General features: G+C 37.1%; 1 protein-coding gene across 1 annotated transcript in view; it reads left to right on the forward strand.

Moving 5' to 3' along the window:
- TMPRSS15 (transmembrane serine protease 15) overlaps nucleotides 1–25995 on the forward strand; it is a 115810-nt gene that overhangs the window by 23412 nt on the left and 66403 nt on the right. Inside the window, exons 7-10 of the mRNA XM_036242927.1 lie at nucleotides 7022–7153; nucleotides 14675–14783; nucleotides 18502–18608; nucleotides 25565–25705. Of these exons, the coding sequence (XP_036098820.1) occupies nucleotides 7022–7153; nucleotides 14675–14783; nucleotides 18502–18608; nucleotides 25565–25705 (489 nt within the window). The remainder of the gene's footprint in view (nucleotides 1–7021; nucleotides 7154–14674; nucleotides 14784–18501; nucleotides 18609–25564; nucleotides 25706–25995) is intronic.

Consider the following 25995-nt stretch of genomic DNA (forward strand, 5'->3'; position numbering starts at 1 on the left):
CCCAGATCTTCAGCTCCAAAAATAACACTGCCATTCTTGTGTTATTAAAATTTTATATCAATTGTTATATACATACAAGGAGAGGACATTTCTGTGCAAATACCCTTCTGGGTAAGACTGAATAATTCTTGCATAAAATGGCTGATGTGATGTTTGGAAAGCAAGTGATCCATAAATCATTAAAATGCTTTATGAAACAAACTATCACACCTTCAAATCCACAGAGGTCTTTTATGGTAGGATAAGCCTGCCTGGAGTTGTATTTCGTTGTTATTCATAGAGCTGCATAACATTTAGAAAAATAAAACTGCTCTTCAGCCCACAGTATCTTCTCCAGGGTGGAAGACTATGGCATCTAAAGTCACCTTTCCACACACTTTCAAAAAATGGTCTCGGGCTGGATTAAGGCTCATTTGTTTAGCCTAAAAGTACACTGAAAATATAGTTCAATATATTTCGATTAATTTATTTTCAAAACTTTGAAAGTCAGCAACAAATATTCAAAGTAGTGCCCTGTTTTCTATTTGTCTTTGCACTGATTCACTGAGTGAGTCACATAACCCACAGTTATTGAGGATCCCTCGGGTATATCAAATGTCCTAAGAGAAATATGTGGAATGACTTAGGGGAGAAAAATCAATGTCAAAGCAAGGACTCCTTGAACTAACAAAAAGTTTTTCCCCCTTACTCTCCTGAAGATATACCCACCAAAAATATAAGAAGTAGCTGAGCCGTCTAATTTCATCCAGCCAAAGGAAATGATGAATGGGAGACAGAAAACATACAGTAAAATCCTCCCATACTTGTCTTTCCAGGAGAGTGGAGCAGAAATGCCCTTCTTACTAAATGTAGGATCAGCATACATTTACTCGTAGCTTTCACACTTTATTTTATTTATTTATTTTTTTTATCCTCACCCGAGGACATTTTTCCATTTTCTGTTCAGATAGAACGGGAGGGAGAGAGAGGAAGAGAGAGAGAGAGAAACATCGATGTGAAGGGACTCATCGAGTGGCTGCCACCCGCACGACCAACCAGGGCCGGGGACAAACTGCAACCGAAGTACGTGCCCTTAGCGGGAACCGAACCCGGGTCTCTCCGGACCACAGGCCGACGCTCTAACCGCTGAGCCAAACCGGCCAGGGCTCGTAGCTTTCACACTTTAAACAGTTGTTATTCACAATGAAAACCAAAAAGTAACATAAAATTCTCAATCGTTGAAAAGGCATAGCAAGCCCACCATTAACTCGTTTCACCAGTTATTCTATATGTAGTGTTTGGCAAGCTACGTAGTCTTTCGAAATTTCATATTTATTGTCTGAAAGATAATTAAAAGATATGTCTTAGAGTGTGGTCATGAGAATTAAGAGAGATGACACAAATACCACAGTACTGGCGCCATTCACGCCTCGCTCAAAGGCGAGGACTAAACTAGTGCTGCGTCCCTTCTCCTTCCCTGTTCTGACTTTTAAAAAGGCTGGACTATTCTTTTTTATTTTTATTTTATTTTATTTTTTTTTATCCTCACCCGAGGATATTTTTCCATTTTTTGTACAGATAGAGTGGGAGGGAGAGAGAGGAAGGGAGAGAGAGAGAGAAACATTGACGTGAAGGGACACATCGAGTGGCTGCCACCAGCACGACCAACCAGGGCCGGGGACAAACTGCAACCGAAGTACATGCCCTTAGCGGGAACCGATCCCGGGTCTCTCCGGACCGCAGGCCGATGCTCTAACCGCTGAGCCAAACTGGCCAGGGCTCCCTGTTCTGACTTTTAAAAAAATGCAGTTGGATACGTTTTGTAAAAAAAATCTTCAAAAACTAAAGTTAAAACGAGATGACTGGACTCAGTAATGCTCGTTTTAATCTAATCATTTATTTGACCAAAGAATTCCATTTCCGAAGCTTCCTGTTATTGGAGACTGTATTGACTTACCTGAATCAATCTTCAAAGAATTATAATAAGGTAAGTAGGTGGCAAAATATCATATTCCCTCTTTTACTGGATCCATGAGGCCCAAATCATAGTTCCAATTTATTCCTCTCAGCCAGCAAGATACTATAGATTTATAGAGGGGAACAAGGCAATTAAACTTGAAAACTGCAGTTTCCAAGCCATAATTTATTATGAATATGCTTTTCAAGCATGTTAAGTTTATTCTCATTTTTATATGCCTGGAAGACAGAGTTTGCGAAAAATCAACAAATGCATGCATCATATCCCTGCCATTAATGCTACTGTAAATTCTGCCAAAGAAAATTTTTGTACGATAGCGGGTACAGAGTCCACGCGGGCTATGTTCTATTGTTCAATTGTCTTTGCTGCCAATTACCATAAAGTTTTACTGACCCATTTGGAACAGTAGAGGAGAGAGATGAGAACTAAAGTTGCATTACACTGATTGATTTCTTGGCTGCTAAAGAGCACCTAGCGGGGTTGTTTTGGGCAATTGTTCAAAAGCTTGAAGGGTTTGTAGCCTACAGCTTGTTCTAGTCTTTTGTTACTCTGTAGGCAGTAATTGAAGAAAAACAGTTTCACTATCATGGGCTTTCTCAAACTCCTACAAAAATGCAATCTTGCTATAATTCCACTATGTGGAAGGTTTGGGGGATTGAAGAAAAATAATTGGCTGATTTAATGAAAATGGGTCAGGAGAAGTTAAGGTAGAATTATGTTCCCCAATTGAATTGCCCCAGGACTATAACATGGAGACTTTTTCTGACACCAAATGCATTATGACTTTAAGTGTTTTTCTTTCTCTACATTTAAGAGAACAACATGAATATATTGCTAAGCACTGAAGACATTTCTATGCACGTGACATCAGAACTGTTAAAAGTATCTACTTCCACTGTAATTTCATTTGGATTGACCAGCCACAGTCTTGCTAAAAAGATTAAATTTGTTCTATCAAAGTAGATGAGAATTTCTGTAAGTTGATATCTATTTTTCCAATACAGTGGAGTGAAATGAACCTGGTCTCTAAAGGCAGGCATTCTTGGATCATGTTCTACTTCCACTGCTAAGTAAGCTACAGGGCCCTAGGGCTTCATTTGTCTTAAACAGCTTTGGCTGCTAAGCATCATTCCTCCCATTTAAGAAAGAGGGAAAATAAAAGATTTCCAAAATATGATTTTCAAACTATTATCTTGCTGTAATACTCTTTATAACTGGTTTTGGGTAGGCGGGGGAGTCTTTTCATCCTCCACATGCGAAGCACAGGGCCTGGCCAAGTAGGCTTAGGTGGACCCTCACCTCAAATCACTAGAAATTATTGAGACTTTGGAGCACGCTGAAGGAATCACCTTGAGTCTATACGGAATCGTTTATGGTACAAATATAAATGGACAATTAAAACTTTTATTTACAGAACACCAATTCATACTTATTTACTGGTAGATTTGCATAATATGCCAGAAAATATGCCTGAAGATAAAATACCTTATAGAAATAACAATAGGGGCAGGTTTTTTCCCCACTCAAGATAATAGTAACTAATATTCTGGCAATTGATTAGCTTCTAATAAACAGAACCAACTAACATTCTATTAAAATACAGTCATTTAACTCCTTTCCTAAAAGTTCCCTGTTGAGTACAGGGCAGATTTAGAAAAGGAGAAAGACCAGAGCAAAAATTAAGGAATGAATGACAAATAAAGTAGTCCACAAGTCAAAGAATTCTAGTTTTAAGAATGGGAGGTCATTAAAAAACAAACAAAACTGGCATCTGACTCATTTCTATAACAGTTAATGTTTTCATCTATGCGGGTTTTTTTGGAAATTGTCATCATGTATGAAAGAAGAGGTTAAAATACAATCTGATAAAACCCTGAAATGTACTACCCTCTTAGAATAATTACATTTATATTTTTCACATTGGTTTCAATATGAGGAACTTCTCTTTCTCCATTGAGCAAGGCAGCTGAAAAGTGTTTGTGAAACAGAGTCTGGAGAAATGTAGTACAAAATAAGTTAGAGTTCCTAATATTTCCATTTTCAAATCAAAATACTTCAAACTGGAGTTATTTTCTAGTCCCACCAGCTGCTCCTCTTCTACTTACTGTTGTAACTAGTGGCCATTGGTAATCTAACTGGCCACTCCAGAAGAGTAGGCATCATTCTGAGCACCCCTTCTCCACCTCCCATTGGTCAGGAGCACATCTGGCCACTACAACTCACCCATTTGGTAAAACAGCAACTGAATCCATGCCCCATCTTCTCTGCTAGTGCAAGAGATCCAACTCTCAACTGCCACCTTGACCATTGTAACAACTCCTCTTGGTCTCTTCTCTCCACGTGATTCTCCAGTTGTCCAGAATTGTGTGAATGAAACATGGACTGGTCATATCGCACACATATCTAAAGACTTACCGTGTCATTGCTATAGAAAAATATTTCTAACATTTTAAAAAGACGAAGTAAATGCCCTAGAATTTGACACCACACTCCCTGCCCTCCATGACTTTCATAAACAATCCACCCTCCAGAAAAGTTAGATTCATCTATTTTCCATATATTGATGTGCTCCTGTCACACCATATAACTGTCATCTTGTACTTTTCTAGACATCCTTCAAAACCTAGTGTGTGAAATATGTTTACAATCTCTGCCTCAAAAGGAAACAAATTGGCCCTGGCCGGTTTGGCTCAGTGGTTGGAGCGTCGGCCTGCGGTCCAGAGAGACCTGGGTTCGGTTCCCACTAAGGGCACGTATCTCGGTTGCAGTTTGTCCCCGGCCCTGGTTGGGTCGTGCGGGAGGCAGCCACTCGATGTGTCCCTTTCACACTGATGTTTCTCTCTCTCTCTCTCTCTCTCTCTCTCTCTCTCTCTCTCTCCCTCCCACTCTATCTAAACAAAAAATAGAAAAATTTTTCCGGGCAATAAAAAAGGAAACAAATTACCTAATCCTTGGTGTTCCCATAACACTTTTATGTATCTCTTTTAAAAACTAATTAGTCAATGACCCAATCTCTCAGTCTGTTCTAATGCCTCCCATGGGAACTTCCTTCCCGATGCTCCATGTCTCTGTCTATTGCCTATTAAACTTCATAGACCCAACCTCAAACCACGTGGGCAAGTGGCACCACTTGGGATCCCTTGATATCATTAATGATTATTCACTCGCTCCATAAGTATATATTGTCTATTTCTTTGTGTAACAAATTTGTAAGGGATGGAGGTAAAAGAAGGAATAAGACAGAGACTCTAGTCTCATGGAGCTTGGAGTTTAGTCAAAAATATACATCTTCCCAGCTATTCCCAAAATCTGTTCTTTCCAATGCTGAATAGCTAGAATTCTATTAACGACTGTTACAATAAGACATAGAGTTTCTAGAATAAAGCGTTTTTGTTGTTTATTCGGTTAGAAAGCATTTATGGAATACTATTCACGTTCCACCTGTCATGCGTCAGGGACTCAATGATTAAGGACTCTCTTAATGACTATCCCATAGATATCAACAGTTATAGTATGCATTCCAGTTTACTCAATATCATTTTTATTATTTTTTTATTGTCTTAAATGAGGATATTCTGTCATTTGGGAATGGCTCTGATCTTTTTCTTGTTCGATTTTTTAGATGTTAGATGATCCATGAATTTCTCAATGTTTACATCTTTTTTCATTAAAGTTAATTACAAAAATCTAATTTAGTTGTGTGTATAGTCAGCAATTCTGTCCATAAATATTCCAAATTTAGTATTACCTTAGTAGACTCATTGATATAAGCACTTTTATTTTCCCAATTAATTTCATGGAGCATTAGGAGAAATTTCAGCTTAACAAATGCTTTCAAAACCCAGCAGATGGCAGTGCAGTGCCGGTTTTAAGATTAAGAACAATAACAAAAAAAATGCATTGAGCTTAAAGATTTTTCAAAAACTTTAGACCAGCATTGTTACCTAATCACAGAAAAAAATATTCAAATTCTCATATCACTCTAAAAAATAAAGACATATATCTTTATCTAGTAAGCGTAAAACCATATGTCATTTATAGAATTGCACCTAAAATTTCCAAGTTAATTTCTGAAATTAAAATGTGTTTCTTGGTGGATCTGTATATGTGGGCGTATGGAAGAGGAGCAGGTGGAGGACAGGACAGGCTGAGAGCTGCACATTGATCGGGTCCTGGCGAGAGATGGCACAGAACTCTTCAGAGGCAGACACTTCCTATTAAGAACCTCTGACTTGCTCTGGCTGGTTTGGCTCAGCAGTTAGAGCATCAGCCCTCGGACTGGAAAGTCCCGGGTTCGGTTCCCTCTAAAGACACATACCTCAGTTGCAGTTTGTCCCCGGCCCCGGTTGGGGTCATGTGGGTGGCAACCATTCAATGTGTCTCTCACATCGATGTTTCTCTTTCTCTTTCTCCTTCTCTCTCTCCTCCTCTATCTGAGGATAAATGCAAAGATGTCCTCGGGTGAGGATACAAAAAAAAAAAGAACCTCTGACACAAGAAGCAAAATAATATTGAAGGAAATAGTCATTGGGTTTTTCCACTGCTCAATATAGCAATGTGCTGGGAATTTTAAGTGTTTTATTTTGCTATAAAATGGCTTCTGCTGACAAGTTTTGCTCTGCAGATGCAAACCTTGATTTCAGCCACACTATTTTCAAAAAATATGTTTATGAGTAAGTGAAGTGATTATCAGTAATGCAGATGATGTGGAAAACAATGCAATAAATTATTCCATAAACATATATAACAGTACTAAGAGGTGTACACAGTACGGGTCAAATGTCAAAACTGTAGTATTGAGTTATCAAGGTTAAAATCGACAGAGTAAACATTCATATTTAACATCTATGAAGAATTTTCTTTTTCAAAATGTAAAATTTCAAATTCTTACAAATGATTGATTTATTAAATGAAGTAAATATTTCTAGTGGAAATTGAAATATATGTTTATAAGTAAGAACCTAAATGACAAAAATACATCATAAGTATTAAAACATTGTACCCATGGTAAGAAATTAAATCTAGTATGTTGTAAACTTACAAACTTTATCTTTTTTTCTAAAGGAAACGTCTCAGTGCAGTGCCTGCCTGGTTCAAGACCTTGTGCTGATGCTATAAATTGTGTTGCAATTGATTTATTTTGTGATGGAGAATTAAACTGTCCAGATGGTTCCGATGAAGACACCAAAACTTGTGGTAAGTACAGTTTTCTCCCTACTCACGCCTCCCCTTACTTTGTATAAACTCTGTATATATACTGTCAACGTAGAAACATCCAGACCTGGGGAGAATTTTTATGAGTTTATTTAAGCCACATTGAATGTATGTGAGACGTGTGAGGCCCTGGAGAGCGACAGTGCAGTGCCCGTGGACCTGTGAAATTCCGGAGGAGACGTAAGGAAGGGGACATACAGGCAGGAGCAAGCAAGCCGGGCATCAGACCACAGGACAGTTACAATCCCCTGCCCTCACATGTTAGAAGGAGGGGTTTGAAAGCATGGCCAACTATTAGAAAGAGAGGTCTGAAAAGGGCATTTCAAAGGTATGTTAACCTAGATGCCCAGAGACAGGACTTGCTTAAGGCAAAGATAAGCCTTTTCCTAAAGAAGTTATATGCTGCATGTGACACCCACCATGACCTGCCCAGTTACAAATTTATGATTGCATCACCCTGTGAGGTTACTTGCTATGGGGACCCTCTTCTCATCCACAATACATAGACCTAGACCATGTATATATGTAGACCATGCATATGTATAAAGACCATGTATATATACATAGACCCTCACTGTGCGCACACACACACACACACACACCACACCACACACACACACAAACCACACACACACACACCACACCACACACACACACCACACACACACACACACACATACACACACACACACCCCTCAGGTACTAGAAACGGCCGGAGAATAAGTTATCCCTATATCCATGGTTACCCTATGTCCATGATTATAATTTAACACCAAATCTAAAAAATAACTATTTAATATTTTCTTAAACTTTATTATACAGTATTAAAATTAATTAATTAAACAATTTCATTTGCTGATGCCGGAAAGGATTGGGGTGAACAGTGCCTGTCATAGTGGGGGAAGAGAATGACATTCTTTTTCATCCCTTATTAAGCTATTCCAAAGTAATTATAATGAATTTGAATGCTTTTTTCCCTGTTTTTTCACCAGCATAATATCAGTCTTTGTTTTCCATTTTAACGGTCCCTAACTCAGTAATTGCCATTATTTAATGTCGATTGTTGCTTTTATTTGCCTTTAGGCACAGAAACAAATAGACAGAAAGTGTACTTGAGCTGTAGATCTGTGAACAATGGAAATCAGTTTTGAATAAGATCTTAACGTCTCATGAATAAAACATCTGTTTTCTTTGTAAATTTTGACATCTGTTAATAATGATACTGTTATTATTATTAATTAGAACTTAAGTAGCACTCACGATATGCCAAGCACGGCTGGGAGTGATTTAAGCATAGTTACTCTTTGTATAGCTGAGTAACATATATATGAGAGATTACCGCCTAAGTATAAATATAGATGACTAAGCAATGTGAAGACCTATTTGAATACTTCGAACCTGTAATTGGTTCTTGAAGAATTAAACAACAAGCCTGAACTGAATAATTTTGGGGTGTGATTCATGGTCGGTGTTCACACTGACCCCGAGCACTATTAGTTCCTGAGGTGTGTAAAGGCTGTCGTTGCTATTTGCTACATTTTCTCTCCTGTTACTGATGTCACTTTGCTCTTCTTGCTTGATATTAATTGGAGGTGAATGCTCCAGTAACAACCGAAGTTTTAAAAATTACCTATCTACTTGATACTTTAAAAGACAGGGAAGGAGTCGGTCTGTTTCCCATCACCAACTCAAAAAAGGGGGGGAGGGGCAACTTGACCAAAGAGGTTTCTACTAAGAAATCCTAATTCAAATGTTCTTGGATAAAATTCAAACCTTCAAAGTTTGACCACATACTTTGAAGTGCACTCAGAGCATATTGGAAGAAAGTACAGACTACAGAGTATTTTTAATCTATTTTATAAAACTAAGTTACTCAAAGAAGAAAGAAACATTCTCTTTTGCTATGGTTTTCAGGCAGTTTCTAAAACCTTTTCAGGGCGAATATAATACAAGTGTGCCATCATGAGGTAATGCAGGTGATGCTGACTTATATTTCAAAAATAATAATGTATGTCAAAGTGAGACACAGAACTTTAAGCCTGTATAGTGACCATCAGTAACTTTAAATGGGGGGATGTATATAATCAGAAAACGAACCACATCTATAATTTGGTCTTTACTGTCATTGAGTTAATAATTTTTATGATAAATTAATATCAGTGCATATCAAAAAATGACAGTAGATGTATCTTATAAGAGTGACAACTTGTCCTGAAATAAATTATGAAGCCATGACTTATTTTCCTGAGCCATTATAAACTCATGACTTGAGCCTCAGTATTAGAACTGAATTAATTCTTTAAATTTGTCTTAAGGACAATCAAAGAGCATTATTGCTTTTCAGTATCTTCAGAGATTTTGTGTTAATTGAACGTTAGTATCAACTTGCCCTTCTTATCTCTAACTTCCTTAATCCCCTAGATTCCCATTTTCTATTTTTCTTGGTTTTCTTCACTACTTGTATTTTAAAATTAGGATTGTATCTATCATGGAAAATAAATATAAAAAATTTGTGGATAAGGAAGTCGACCAATCAATCAATTAATCTATATTAATCCAGCTAGAATGCAGGCATGCACATTGTTTTGTTTATCATTTAATTATTAAATGGTGTGCCCAAAAGCCAGGGACCACCTCAGCACCCACTCGAGTGGCATTTCTACCTAAAAGCCCTTGACCATGAATCTACATTCACAGCAACGTTAATTTCAGGAACTTCTTTCTGTATGAAATGGACCTATGCTCTCTCTATATTTCTCTCTCATTTTTCCCCGTTTGAGCTCTAATTCCAGTTTATGTGATTAATAGAATCAAACTAGTGTTGACTTCCTCACACAACTTCCTCTTTTGGTCTTCCGTTATTTAGGGTTGCACAACTTATAGCTGACTCTAGCTGAACCAAGAGTTCTTTAAATTGTTTTTCCTTTCTGATTAGAATTGCATCAGCAGGAAAGTTCACTTTTCAGCTGCCCTGTGAGTAGGAAATCTGCTGACTACAGCCTTAGCCAGTGTTCAGGTCTCTCTGGGAGCTGGCAGGTGTCTCCACAGGCCGCTATTGAGTGCACAGTGGAGCTCGGCGGGTGGGCAGAGATCTCGGCCACCGAAGTTGGATTTGAACGTCTTGGAGAATTCACTGCCCTGCGCAAAACACACAGAGAGTAAAGACTGAGCCAGCAGAGGGAGCCCTCAGTGGGTCCTAAGAGCAGACCCTCCTAAATCCAGCCCCGTTCAGACATTTCCGATAATGCGACAGAACAGCTGGTATTATTTGACAGGCTCATTTATCTCCCACTCCGAATTTTTTCTGATACTGAACTGGAAAACACTTTGTCATTTAAAAAGTTATCACTTTGCCCAACTGGTGTGGCTCAGTGGTTGAGCGTGGACCCGTACACCAGGAGGTCGCCCGTTTGATTCCCGGTCAGGGCACAGGCCCAGGTTGTGGGCCTGATCCCCAGTGGGGGGCACGCAGGAGGCGGCCAATGGATGTTCTCTCCTATCGACGTTTCTATCTCTCTCTCCCTCTCCCTTTCTCTCTCTCTAAAATTAATAAAGAGAAATATATATATGTGTATATATATACATATCTATATATAGATAATCTTTTAAAAAATTAAAATAAAATAAAAAGTTATGACCTTGAACACTCAGTAACCCTGCTCAACCATGGCTGGGTTATATCTGTTTTCCCAAAAGGTTATCCTGCTTTATTGCCTTATGTAAAATTAAGTTCTCCGGAAACATCCTGTAATTAACTGAGTATGTAAGAAAATCCCTAGCACAAACCCCTATCTTGAAATAATAATATTTTGACATTATGAACTTTGTTATTATAAGTAGTTCAATCTTATAGTAATTTTATTATAAATACCTTCAGTAAAATTCTTCTTAATCTTTACTTGCCTGAAGAAATTCACCAAAGGCCCTTTAGAGCAGAACCTGACCAGTAGGTTATCCCTTCCCACTAAAACTCAGCACTTTCATAGAACACTGGACAGTCAGATTGATCATATTCTTCAGGACAGGCTAAATATTGTGAAAAACAATGTCAGCAATTTCAGGCAATGATAGGTTAGTCATCACTTAGATCACAGTCCCAGAAAGATGGCACAGGGCTGTGCCCTTAAGTGGGCATTCAGGGTTCCAGCACCTCCTCCGGCTCCCCCCCCACCTCGTCCCCAGCCCCTCCCCCAGCTCCTCCTCTAGCCCCTCCCCCAGCACCTCCCCCAGCACCTCCCCCAGCTTGTCCCCAGCACCTCCTCCAGCTCCTCTTCCAGCCCCTCCCCCAGCTCCTCCTCCAGCTCCTCCACCAACCCTCTGCCCCAAGTCTTCCCCTGGGTCCTCTGCAACATGCTGACAAAGGAAGAATGCCACACAGATCTCTAGAAATTACATCTGGAAATAAACGAATCATTTCCACAGCAGTTTATTGACCAGACTCAGTCACGTGGGAGGTGCAGGTCAGTCACGTGCCCAGGGAGGGATTGGACAAGGGTAGAGCCAATATATAACAATCTGCCATGGGGACATGACTCAGCTTTTTGGAAAATTATAAATCCTGTTGTGAGACACGAAACTGTTGATTTCTTTCTCGAAATATTTGTAGTGAATGGATACGAAGAATTACTATTATGTGCCAGCTTTGAAAAAAGGTTTTACAAGTTCTTAAATTGGTCTTGTTCTGTTTCTTCTTATACTCTCTTATTTCTGCTTCCTCTTGTTTGTTGTGAATTGCTATTGCAAATATGATCAATATCTTAATTTTAAGAACACTGAAAAAGATGGAATTTCTTTTTTTATTATTGACACTATTACAGATATTCCTCATTATCCTCCCTTTTGCTCCCCTCCACCCAGCTCCTGTGCCCCCCCGCCCCCACCAGCCTTCACCACTTGGTTGTCTGTGTCCATAGGCTATGTATATATGCATATATGTTCTTTGGCTAATCTCTTCTAGTCCTCCCCACACCCCTCCCCTCTGAGATCTGTCGGTCTGTTCCATGTATCCATGCCTCTGGACCGGCTTTGTTCATCAGTTTATTTTGTTCTTTGAATTCCATAATAGAAGTGAGATCACATGATATTTGATCTTTGCCGGGCTTATTTCACTTGGCATAATAATCTCCAGGTCCATCCATGCTGTCACAAAGAAATGAAATTCATTTTAATTCCGTTTACAATTCACTCCCTGCTCTTCAGCTCAAAAAGGAGGTGCTGTCATAATGATAACTCTATTTTAGGGTATCGGGCCGTGGAGCCCGGTGTTCTCCGGAATGAGGCTGCCTGGCTGCAAATTGTCACTTCCAAGCTGGGAGGATTTATGCTAGTTACCTAACCCTCCGTGCCTCAGCTTCCCTACCTATAACTCCAGAAAGCTGTTGTAAAGATTGCATTAATACATATATAATGACTTTATAACAGTGGCTGGCACCCAGTAAATACTTTATACATTCTAGCAGTTATGTTAGGGCTGGTAGGATTGATCGCTCTGCCTCATTAAATACCAAGTATTTACAATAGCAGTGGACTCTCTTGCATTGCTTACTGTCTTGGAGTACATATATTTCTTGAAAAACTGTGGTTAAATAGCTCTACCTATCACCTAAAACACAAGCAGACAGTATTCTTACTTTTATGGACATGGAAGATAAGTGATTAATTGTCCCAATTATTTGGCATGATTTGTGGTGGTCAGAGTTGAAGGTGAGGGAGATTTTCTTCTGTGTCTAGAAAATTATTAAGTTCTGCTTTAATAAGTCACATATTTTACTGGTTATCTTTAAATCATATAAATTAGCCTTAATCGGTTTTGTTTGCTCCAGGATTACATAAAAGGAAATTTAGTTCTCTCCACAAGGCACAATTTTCTCTCTTTCCTTTCCTAAGGTCTGTAACAGATTGTTCAGATTAATCCTTGCATTTTGGGTTATTAACTTTTCTGTTCTCAGTTTGTCATTATTTTTTGTTGCCGTCTCCTGCTGGGAATCAGGCTTGCAAGTCATAATCCAGTGTAATCAATTCCTAGCTCATTGTTTTTAAATAGACTTTGAGCATAAAAATTTTTTTACCAAAGTAATTTTTTTATGCTGCATAAAAGTTATGCTGAAAATTGCTGAAAGTTAACCAAAAACATTAGATTTCTATGTGCTATTCGATTCTCTGACTTTGTGCCCATATAAAATATGTGATGTCATGGTCCAGCTTGTCTTTTATAACTTAACAGAGTTGCTATGTTACAGTGTACTTTTCCATCCATAATTTAAAATTAGCTTATTCAGCACTCAGACTCCAAGAACAGCAATTTAATTTTGATAAATTCTTTGATTTCCCTACCCTCCATCAATGCTTCTGGCATATGAGGAATTAACAACATACCCAGAGAACAAGGACACATTCTAGGGGGCATTATTTTATTATATGGTATCAGCAGAACTAAGAAATTAAGTCTATAGAAAATAATCTGAGAAAAACAAAAACTTGTGAAAAGCAAATGGTTTTTCGGGGGGCATATACTACACATAGCAAGTATAAAATAAAACACTATAAGGTATGACTCGTGGTTCACGCTTTCAAGATTATTTTAATCCAGGTGAAAATAATTCAGATAGAAATTAAAGGTGACTAATAATACATGACATTGAAAAGAAATACACAAAATAAATGTGTTATAAGAATTCAAAGAGTTGCCTGGCCAGTGTGGCTCAGTGGTTGAGCGTTGACCCACGCACCAGGAGGTCACCAGTTCGATTCCAGGTCAGGGCACATGCCCAGGTTGTGGGCCCGATCCCCAGTGGGGGGCACACAGGAGGCGGCCAATCGATGTTCTCTCTCATCGATGTTTCAACCTCTCTCCTCCTTCCTCTCTCAAAAATCAATAAAGAAAAAAAATAGAATTAAAAGAGGAAAATGAGGCATCGAGGAAGCAAGACAGTCAGAAATAGTGAATGAAATACTGAGCTAGACAGCAAGTCTAGGGACAGGGGTAAGGAGGTAAAAGAGGTTGAACGAGTGCATTTCTCCACAGGCCACTGGCATCACAGGGATGGTCTGCCTGGCCCCATTCTGCTTGTTTCAGGAGGACACAGCACTTCCTCTGCATATACTTGAACTTCACCGTAGCTCTAGTTCAATGAGGAAAATAAGACAAAACATTAGCAGGTAGTTTTCTAAATCGGAAGTTTACAGTTCCGATGTATTTGCTTCCTCGCGAATATGAAATAATATACTAAACGTGCCGCTAAGGTGTCAGTGTTCGGAAATGAAATGCTGTCCTAAAGGCCCTGTGCCGGGGTGTGTAAGCGGATGTGAAAACAGCCAGTGGACCTGAAGCATGAGATCGGATCAGCGTCATCGCCTCATTTCAATTCTGTCAAATGGCCTCGCACAGATTCAGCCTCGCAGGCCCTGCGAAGTGTTCACTGGCCGGTGTAAATCCCATTTCCTTTGGGAAGTCCTTCCAAGCTGGTGTTTGTCTAACATTAATTGCCTTTTTTTTTTTTACAGCTACAGCTTGTGATGGAAGATTTTTGCTGACTGGATCTTCGGGATCTTTTGAGGCTACCGATCACCCAAAGCCTTCCAAGTCCGGTGTTGTTTGCCGGTGGATTATACGGTAATATGCCATCTTCTGTTCCTTGTTCTCAAGTCAGTAAGTCATTCTCTGATGCAGTAAGTCTCACCACCTTGAGTGATGTATCAGTTTTTTATGGACAACTGTTTTCATTAGCGATGAAGCAAAGCCTTCCCAACAGATAACTTGTCTAAGAAGTTTCTCTCTTCTTCTTAACCTTTTACAAAGGTCTTCTGTCTGTGAACAATCCTGTCTAATAATTAGGGCCATCTCGTTGGGCTCTGTAGCAAGGTTTTTTCTGTGGTTGGGACAAATCAAGGGCTGACAAGTTAGACAGCACACGTGTACGTCTCTGTATCACAAGAAATGGTATGTCACGGCACGGCATCCCGATTCCAGAGTAGCTCCTTTCTCCCTGGGGCAGCATCTGTGCAAAAATCTCCTCCGGAGTGACTCGGCCCTGGCAGATGAAGAGCTGGGACCACCCTGTGTATACATCCTTTTCGCTGGATCTTGAATAACACTTGGTTCAGTTACTATATATTTAACCTCCAAACTCTTAATTCAGTTGACCAAGCCCATCATTATCATGATCAAAATAATCAAACTGCTGATGGTTGATCTACCTTAATGTTCACCTAAGCATTTTTCACAGAGGAGTGTTACTTGAAGTTCCTCCCAGATATACTAAGGAAAAAGTCATTTTTACTCAAATATATAGAATGTTGAAATAAACGCATTGCAATTTTTGAAAAAAAAGTTTAGAGGACTTCTCATGGCCTTAAATAAGTTAACCTGTGATGTCAGTTTCCAAACAATCTGTGTTTCCTATTAAGCACTGAAATCCACCCCCACCAACCCCACCGCCACCCCCACGGAGCATTCAGTATAACTGTTCTATGGAATTTACATTGAGAAATGACATTCTGGTTAGTTCATGTCTCTAAGCAGCTGGATGAGATTCTGGTTTCACAACCTAACCTACTGTAAAATAGTTTTAATCATTGTAATGATTCACTAGAAAACTAGGGGGAATCAATATAACAGCTGATTACAGAAGATTAAAAGGCAGAGGTTCAGGTTCTTGCCAAACAAATGGTAGGAAATGGCCCCATAAAGATTCACGAGGGTCGTTTTCCTGTGTCGACACAGCCCAGAGGTGAGATGGGGTGTGAAGGGAAGATTGTTCTAAACATATTTACTTGGCAGTATTCAGGGAAAGAGCAACATCCTGTTTCTTTAAATAATTTCTACTTTGGAGCTAAGCTCCATGCAAGTCATGTAATATAACTAGGAGCATAATTTTCTCTGTTTTCATGTTCTACACAATATGTTACTTGTGTGCCAGAGATGTGATTTTGTATTTAAAATGGCAATTCTAAGTGATTTTTGCCAAGTGAAAAATTTACCAATTTGGAGGATATTGTTTCCAATATAATCACATCACATTTAAAAAGAACCATTTATAAATGACTATTGGCATTATTCATAAGTAAAATGAAAAATATTCCATTTCTTACTCTAAATGTCAGCAGAAAGCCTTAGAAAAATCTTAAATTATTTCTTCTGAAACTGGAAAATGCTTGAATCTTAAATGATGTCTTCATGCACTTTCTCAAATTTTATTAATGCCAAATAAAAATAATGTAATTGGTATAGCCACTTCTTAATAAAGCTAGGTCAAATTTACAGGGCTTATAAACTCATATTTAAGACAATTAAGTATCTAACTAAGAACTACAATGAAAATGTATAACACAGAGTTTCCACCCCAAGGGGCCACAACTGATCACAATCCACATACTTAAAAAATGTCCCTATTTATTCTTGTTTGTTTTAAAAGTAAATACTTATTGAGATTTTTTAAAGAGTAAACACTGAAATAGAGTAAGTGAATATAATGTAAATTATAAATAATTCTTTTTAAAACTGTTTCAGATGAGGAAATATTTATATATCCTACACTGGACTATTTTATAAGTGACATTTTGGTCTTCAAAAAAATTTAAAATTAAATTATCCAAATTTTAAAAGTTGACTTTTCATAGTAAAATGGAAACATTCCTTCCATTTTGTTATACTGCAAATATATTGCTTTTTTTTACAGTATAATTGAAACATAATAGTAAGGCTTAACTTCATCTGAAAATTACTTTGGAATATCTATAAAAAATACATTGAACAGTAAGATGGTAGAATAGGAAGCCCTGGCTTTTTTTTTTTTTTCTCCACAGAAACATGAATTTAACAATGATAATGCATTCATAAAAAATTCAGAATCCAATTAAGAAGTGGCAGTACCCTCGAGTGAGCACAAAGCCAAGAACAGCCATTGAAATGGGAAGAAGATCAGGTTCATTTTACTCATGTGAGCCCTCCCCCGAGCCAGCACAGCTGGGCACCAGAACATCTGGTCTTGGCTCACCACTTCTCACTTGGAAGGAAAGAAGTGTGGAGCATGCCTCCAGTACTGTAACTTCTCCCAGGCTGCCCAAGGGGCTAGTTTCTTTGCCTCACGCGGAGCACTGATGGCATCAGCATAGTTCAGATGCCTGAGGACGTGCTGTGAGCAAAGAAGGAACAGGGGCGACTTGCTGTGGCCAGCACGGCTTGACATAATTGGGAGATGGCGCACAATCCAAGGCTTCTCCCTCAGGACGGACGGACAGGAGAGCAGCATGCTTCCAATATTGCAGCTGTTCCAAGCTCTGCCCCAGAAACTGCTATTTGTCTCCCATGACGCCAGCTGAACACCTCGCCTGCTGGCTGCAGCAGGGAACAAGGGAGAACTTGCAGTGCCACATGCGGACGCCAGAGGGAGTAAGAAATTAGGAACTCCTGAAACAAAACTGCAAGTCTTTAATGGCTCTTAAATACTCAATGGGCCTTAGAAAAAAATCAAAAAGAAAATTAGACAAATGAAAACGAAAGCACTATTTACTAAAAATTATGGCATGGGTTAAAAACAGTACTAAGTAGAAAGTTTATAACAATAAATGCCTATATTAAAAAAGAACAGATCCAAAATGATCAACCTAAGGAATTAGAAAAAGAGCAAACTGAGCCCAAAGTTCACAGAAGGAAGATATGATTAATATTAGGGAAGAAATAAACTAAAAAGCAATAGGAAAACAATTTTAAGTAATGAAACAGTTGTTTTTTAATACTAACAAAATTGACAAACATTTAGCTAGATTAAGAAAAAAGAGAGAATAGTCAAGCAAGTAAAATAAATGATTAAGGAGACATTACAACAGATGATGCTACAGAAACTAAAAGAATCATAGGAAGCTAATATAAATAATAATAAACTAACAAATTGGATAACCTAGAAGAAATGGATAAAATCCCTACAAACATACAATCTACCAACATGGAATTAGGAAGAAATACAAAATCTGAAAAACCAATTCCTAGTAAGGAGATTTCATCAGATATAACACATCTGAAATATTGAAATTCATAGAGCAAAGAGGTAGAATGGTGATTACCAAGGACTGGGGGGAGGGTAACATGGAGAGTTACTTTTCTGTGGGTATAGAGTTCCAGTCATGCAAGTTGAAAAAAATCTGTAGATTTGCCATATAGCATTGCGATAGTTATCAATACGGTACCGCACACTGAAAATTTTGTTAAGAATGTTGATCTCGGTATGTGTTTTTTTAAGTACATTTAGAAAAATACATTCAAGTTCTAGAATGTATTAAGAGTTGTGAAAATTGTTAAGTGTAGTAACCTTATTTTTTTGCTTTTACTTTAGTGTAAACCAAGGACTTTCCATTAAACTGAGCTTTGATTCCTTTAACATATATTATGCAGATATATTAAATATTTTTGAAGGTGTGGGCTCAGGCAAGATTTTAAGAGGTAAGTTAAAACAAATATGCAATCCATTATCAGAATGAAAATACGTGAGAAACTGTTTTGAGGGATGTGTTTTCTCTTTATTTTGAAGTAAAAATAGACTCTAACTTCAAGTTTCTAGAAAGAATATACAAAACTAGTCCTGATTATAAAAAATTTATATTTTAATGCTCTATGTAATCAATCTTCTTAGTAATACAATAGTTACTATTTCACATAATTCTATTCTAACTGATACTATTTAAGATTGTGGAATTTTCCAAAAATATATATATAATTATATCTTTGCTTACTGTGCTTTGTTTGAGTGTTACTTCTTCCCATTAAGCAAAACTGAAGCAAACACGAAAAACCACCATACTGTTTTTTCTGATACTGCACAAGTTGGAAACTCATAGAACTCTTTTTAACATGTTTTTATTGATTTTAGAAAGAGAGATAGGGAGAGGGAGATAGAAACATTGATGGGAGAGAAACACATCGATTGATTGCCTCCCACATGACCCAGAGCAGGACCGGGCATTGAACCTGCAACCCAGGCACGTGCATGCCCTTGACTGGAATTGCTCTAACCGCTGAGCCGAACCAGCCAGGGTTTCTTTCCTATTTTCAAAATGCACTCTGTTCCTTAGTCTCTCCCAGGGCTACTACTAATAAAGTTGGTTACGCTCAGTAAATGGTAGGTGTGGGTAGTATTGGTATTTCATAACCATTTGTCATTAAGTACATGGCCATTGATGGAAGCTGAGCGGAGGGCAAGGAATACACCAATTTACACGTACCCACCCCACTCGATTCCACCTGACCACAGAGTGCTAGCCAACAAACATAGGAGTGAAATTCCATGAAAAAATAAAATAAGGATGAAGAGTATATGGAGGTGGAGTCAGGGAATCACTAGTTTTTCTAACACTTTGGAGAAATGGTCTAATACAGAGCTAAGAGGAGGTTGCAAATGACACCTGTTATTAAAGGTAATACAAGAACTGCATTTATTTTAATAATTTTGGGTTTCAAATTGTGCTTGTGATAAATGAAAAGTGGATTCTATCTAATGAATGGGTTTTTTTTGTTTGTTTTTTGTTTTTTTATTTATTTTTTGTTATTGATTTTAGGGAGAGAGGAAGGGAGAAGGAGGGAGACATAGAAACAATGACGAGAGAACATCAACTGGCCGCCTCCTGTGTGACCCACTGGAGATTGGGTCCACAACCTGGGCATGTGCCCTGACCAGGAATCGAACCGGCGACCTCTTGGTGCATGTGTTGCTGTTCAACCACTGAGCCACACCAGCTGGGCCTAATGAATGTTTTATTTTATTTATTGACCTGAGAAATATTTGAGTATATGATAATAATATGTACTTTTTATTGGGTACTATTGGTGTTTTACTGAGCACTGTTTGTGGATATTCTTATTTAGTATTTTGAATAAATATGCAAAGTATGCATCACAGGAGAGGAAAATGAGGAGTAGGAAGTTAAGTGACCACGAGTCCACTGAGCTGGTTAATGCTGGAGGCAAAACGCGACCCCAAATCTCTGAGGTCACACACAATGCATTTCTTCCTTGTGCTTTAAAAGCCCAAGTACAAATATAACAATGAGTGTACACAAAACAGATGAACTCATGGTGAGTCACATTTGGTTTAATAAATGGGCCAAGCCATTTGATAATCTACTTATTTCTACAGTTGATAAAGCCAGTTCCTTAAAATTATGTCAAAATAAATATTTACATAGATGGACAGATAAGCCAGTTCATATAAAATTTTCCAAGGGCTAATGTGATAATAATAATAAATTTTAGTATACATCAATCACTGACAATGTGCAAAGTTGTGTTCTCAGCACTTTAAGTTAACTCAATAAACGTTCTCCAAAACCATATTATGTAGGTGCTATTATAATGTCTATTTTACACATGATAGAAACAAAATTTGTAGAGTTTAGCTGCTCAAATGCTGTTTTTATTTATTTCATATTGTTATATTATCAGTAATTCATAAATAAATCTTAAAATCATTAAGTATAATGATGTGAATAATATACAAATAATTATGATAAAAGGCAATAAATTAAATGTCCAAATATAAAAAAATATATGAAAGTATATTTAAATTATAACAAATAGATTAACTTTAAAAATCTTTTTGAAATATAAATCTATTTCAAAATTTTAAAAGGTAAATAATTTAATTTTAACTTGGGAAAATATGAGAAATGACATTGACTACTAAAATTATATTTTAAAATAAAAAATCATACCTTTTCTCAATCAAGGCAATCATATCTTAGCCCAGCATCTAACACAGTGCCTGATATATTATAAAAACTTTGTATTTGTTGATTTAGGTTTAAACTAACAGGTTTATATATTATGATATTATAGTATGTAATTAACGAATATCATAACTCTAAAGTTATTTTATAGAATAATGCCAGAACTGCATTCTTGATTTACAATCCCATATTTTTCTAAATATTTAGCAAATGTCTTTATGTGAGAGATGTATACAAGATTTACTTTCATTAAGATGCCAGTTCAGCCTGGCTGGTGTGGGTCAATGGTTGAGCATCGACCCAGGAATCAAGAGGTTCATGGTTCATTTCCTAGTCAGGGCTCCTGCCCAGGTTGTGGGCCTGATCCCCAGTGGGGGCCAGAAAGGAGGCAGCCAATCGATATCTTCTCTCATCGATGTTTCTATCTCTCTCCTTCTCTTTTCTTCTCTCTCTAAAATCAATAAAGAAAAAAATTTTTTTTTTAATTTTAGTTCAGCTCTAGTTAGTTTGGCTCGGTGGTTAGAGTGTTAGCCCTTGGACTGAAGGTCACGGGTTACATTCTTGGTCAAGGTGCTACCTGAGTTGCAAGTTCGATACCCGGCCTAGGTCGGGGTCATGCAGGAGGCAAACAATCAATGTGTTTCTCTCTCATATTGATGTTTCTGTCTGTCTCTGCCTCTCTCTGTGTCTCTGTCTATCCCTCCCACTCTCTCTAAAAAATCAATGGAAAAATATCTTTGAGTGAGGATTAACAAAAACAAACAAAAAATTCCAGTTCAAAATGTATATATCAAATACTGTGATTATCTTGATCACATTGAAAATATATAAATATTTTAATTAAAATGGGGAAAACAATTATCTAGAGAAATTACAAGAAAATATAAGTATACAGTATCATAAAATAGTTCTTATATATTTGATTCGGGGTAAGTCAGTATAAACAAGTTGTAAAGGCATTATTCAGTCAGTCATTTTCGTAGAAAGTCATGTAAAAGTTCTCTAACAGGTAAAAAGTATCAGAGGAAGGTGGGCATGATGGTTTGTATATTATGATATAAAGAAGATGATTTAAAGTACAAAAGGGTCTTTTCGAAATAATTATGGGAATTGAAGTCAATGAGAATAGGTTGATAAGAGAGGTAATTCAAAAGTGTTTTCTTTAACTGCAGTGGTGAAGGTACAATATTCAATCCAGTGATGGTAATAATTATCAATACTGGGTATGGAAGTGGTTGAAGATTATAAATGTGCTTATTTAATTTGTTGTTCAGAAAAATACACAGATATTTTTATGCATCCTCAAAGAAATTGAATAGAAATAGCCTGGGTGAGCATACTGAAATTGATTTTAAATTGCCAAGCTATTTTCTGAGTGTGTAGTTGTTATGTCATTCTTGATATCCCAAGTACTTAGCTGTTATTCCATTTCTAAATGCTGAAAACATATGCCTAATATTGTAGCTTGACAATTCAAGGCCAAGCTTTTAAAAATGAAGTGCACATGAGTGTGCGTACATATAGCCGAATGTATAATGGTCAACCTACCTTCCAACATAAGTAATCGTATTGTGGATGTACAATTAAATAATACATGCAAATATTTTTTCAGAGTCAAGCATATTGATAAACTGTGTGTTTTCATTAGAACCCTTTTGTGTTCACTTAGAAGTACTCATTCACTCACCTCTGTTGATAGGATTATTTTTACGGGAAAGTTTAACAAGCACTGTTTTAAATAAAGTGTTGACCTTCTCAGAGGCTCTGGAAGACTTTCCAATCATAGTGCTTGGCCGAATTAAAGATTACTTCCTCATCTACCTCCTCAAGTCCCCCATGACATTTCTCCCACATAGATTAATTCCAAAGTCATTTTTCAATAATTCACTAATCTGAACTTTCCTAATAAGAGAACCTGGTTATTTCATCTGCACATCACCAGCACCAAATTAATTGTGAGCACTTTCACAAAGTGTTTATAACACACAAAAAACATACTCCAGGGGCAGAACTTCTTCTCTTGTAAATTGCATAGAATAAATAGTTTGGAGATAGATCTTTAAAATCATACTCTGTAGAAAGTCTGTCTTTCCTGCCCATTGGCCTCCTTCAAAATCCCCTGTATCTTCATCATACTTCCACACTTCTCTTTCAAAAGACCTGGTCACCAGAGCCTTTGCTGTTAAGAAAGAAACAATGAGTTCATTCACATTTAAATGTGACTGTATGGCAAGTTTATGTAAATTAATGTTTATAGAAATATGGGAGGTTTTTATTTCATTTTTTTAATAAAAGTCAATGGGTTTTCTTAAGGAATTATTGTCTAAAAATGTATCGTATCTGCTATAGAAAAATTCAGCCATTAAAAATTATGAAGAGCCTGCCCAGTGTGGCTCAGTGGTTGAGCATGCACCAAGAAGTCGCAGGTTCAATTCCTGGTCAGGGCACATGCCAAGGTTATGGGCCAAATCCCCAGTGCGGGGCATGCAACAGGCGGCCAATCAATATTCTCTCTCATCGATGTTTCTATCTCTCTCCCTCTCTCTTTCTCTCTAAAATCGATGAAGAAAAAAAAGATTTTTCTAATTATTAGGAAATCTTTTTTCTTTCAAGTCCAGACCTAATTGTTCATGTAAGCAAACTCTATTACTCTGGTTGCTCATATATTAACTCTGGCACCCAAATATTGCTTAAAAGTTTCTGATGTTCTGGCAGAGTGGCAGAGGCACAGAAAGCATTAGGTATAATCTCTATGTTTTCAGGGCTTGCATCCCAGTTAGAGAGAAGGAGAAACAATAGCATGGAAGTTACATATTTACTTTTGATCGCCAATCTTTATAGCAAGTATTATGATATTATTACAGAGGGAACTGAGACACAGAGGAGTCTAGTAAGATATGGAGTCAGGGCTAGATCTCAGGCTGACTCTGGAGCCCCTCCTCGTAACCACTACCTGCTGTCATCTTCCTGGATGCATCAGACACGCCTTCCCCAGGATCTGCAGTTCTGAGACTCCAACCAGTCAAGGAGACTTTAAGAATCTGACACAAGTTTGCAAAGTCTCTACACACACAAACATTCCACACCATTCCCAGAAGTTTGTGTATATCTCTGATATACACAAGCCCACCTGGAGTATCTAGACCAGTGCGATAACATGAGAAAACATGGGGCTCCAACACAGTACAACCACCAAGGGTGCCACTGAACCAGGAGCCACATTCAGATCCAGCCAGAAGCCATAATCCAAAAAATGTCCATTGCTATGGAAAAGAAAGCAAGAATAAGAAAGGTAGATGGGTTCGAAGCAAAGTTTCTAGAACATTCACTTCCTTTAGGCAACTGGACAATTATGGACTATAAAAATTTTCAATATGAGCAATATTTGGGTTATTCATGTATGTATGCTGGTGTAAGGAGTCTAAATAACCAATGTAGTTTTTTGTGAGCAAATACTGGAAGAAGGACATGCAACATTTGTGAGAAAAAGAGGAAGATGCGAATCAACACTTGTTCGTGATGTTCTTTCTTTTCGATTCTATTAAAATTGTCATTCATGTATCACTTTTTGCTAACTTCCACATGATAAGCACAGAATGTTCAATAGTTCATGAAAGGACCTTTTTTTAAAACTCAGTAAATCACCGTGGTGCTTTGTCTCCAACGTGCAAGTATGGTACTTTCCAGAAACCTAAATCTGATTATCAAATTAAAATGCTAAACCATTGTTCCTTACCCATTTTTTTATTATCACTCCTAAAGGGGAATCTTTGTAGATCTTTTCCTTTTACCTAATTGCTCTTCAATAAAAGTTTAATATTTTAGATATTCTGTATATCTATGTACATACCATATGTATGCCTAGGCTTTATACTTTAAAAATTAAGATTCCCACCCCCCTGCGAGAACCAAGTTTTGCCCCTTTAAAAGCAATATCATTCCCTTTGAGAATGCATGTCTAAATTATAAATATGTTTAAAACGCAAATTTCATATAACATAAGTTTGTAAATCATTATGCAAATATTTTTCATATCCCAAGCACTATTCTAACCCTTGAGAATCAAAAGTCTGGAAAAATATTCCTTATGTAGTTTAAAGTCAAGACAAAAAATGATAAAACCAATATGTAATAGAAATAATATAATCAATATTAGTCAATATTAAAAAATGAATATAAAGCAGAAAAAATCCTCAAGTCACCAAGTATTATTTTGAGGTCCTACAGTTATATGGATAGAAAACCAAAGAAATACTTTTGATTCTAGTATTGTGACTGAGTTTAGCCTCTGTTAGCATAGCATGATAAATACCTGATAGAGTCAAGGAACTTTTAGTTTTATAACTGCTTTACTTGCATGTTTCTTAGACAAACTTTTTCAGTCAAGAATGCATGTATTTATGTGTATATGGTATATGTAACTAATAACTAAAAATAAACTTGTAGTTTTTTCAAGCCATAAATATGTATAATAATTTGATTTTCTAGTGCTTAGGAGAAGTCATTTAAATTAAAATAAATTAATCACAGATTAATGTTTTTAGTCACCTGAGTAGTATTAGATAGATTGATAGTAGATTGATAGATCAATTGGATGGATGGATGGATGGATGGATGGATGGATGGATGGAATGATAAATGGACTAGATAGATATGTACTTTTATTTTCTTTTGTAGCTTCTCTCTCAGAAACTAATCCTGGCACAATTAGAATTTTTTCCAACGAAGTTACTGCCACCTTTCTTATAGAATCAGATGAAAATGATTATATTGGTTTTCATGCAACATACACTACATTTAACAGCAGAGACCTTAATAGTAAGTATTGTTTATTATTTAGCCTGTGAATCTTCAGATACTTTAATAATGTGATGGAATGTTTTATTATACAAGTTCTTTAATGAGTTATCTCTTATGTATGTTTCTCCCTACTTAATACTTAGAAAGAAATGAGAAAATAGTTCATGTTCTTCAAAAGAATCAACCAATTTAAGAAAAAGTATAAATCAATATAATAATTAAATTTTATATACTGCAAGAATTCAGACTAGATTTTAAAATTAGCATAAAATTAATTATGTGAATGTTCTACATTATTTCTGAGTAGA

This window comes from Molossus molossus, unplaced genomic scaffold (assembly GCF_014108415.1).
Source record: "Molossus molossus isolate mMolMol1 unplaced genomic scaffold, mMolMol1.p scaffold_m16_p_5, whole genome shotgun sequence".
Lineage (NCBI taxonomy): Eukaryota > Metazoa > Chordata > Mammalia > Chiroptera > Molossidae > Molossus > Molossus molossus.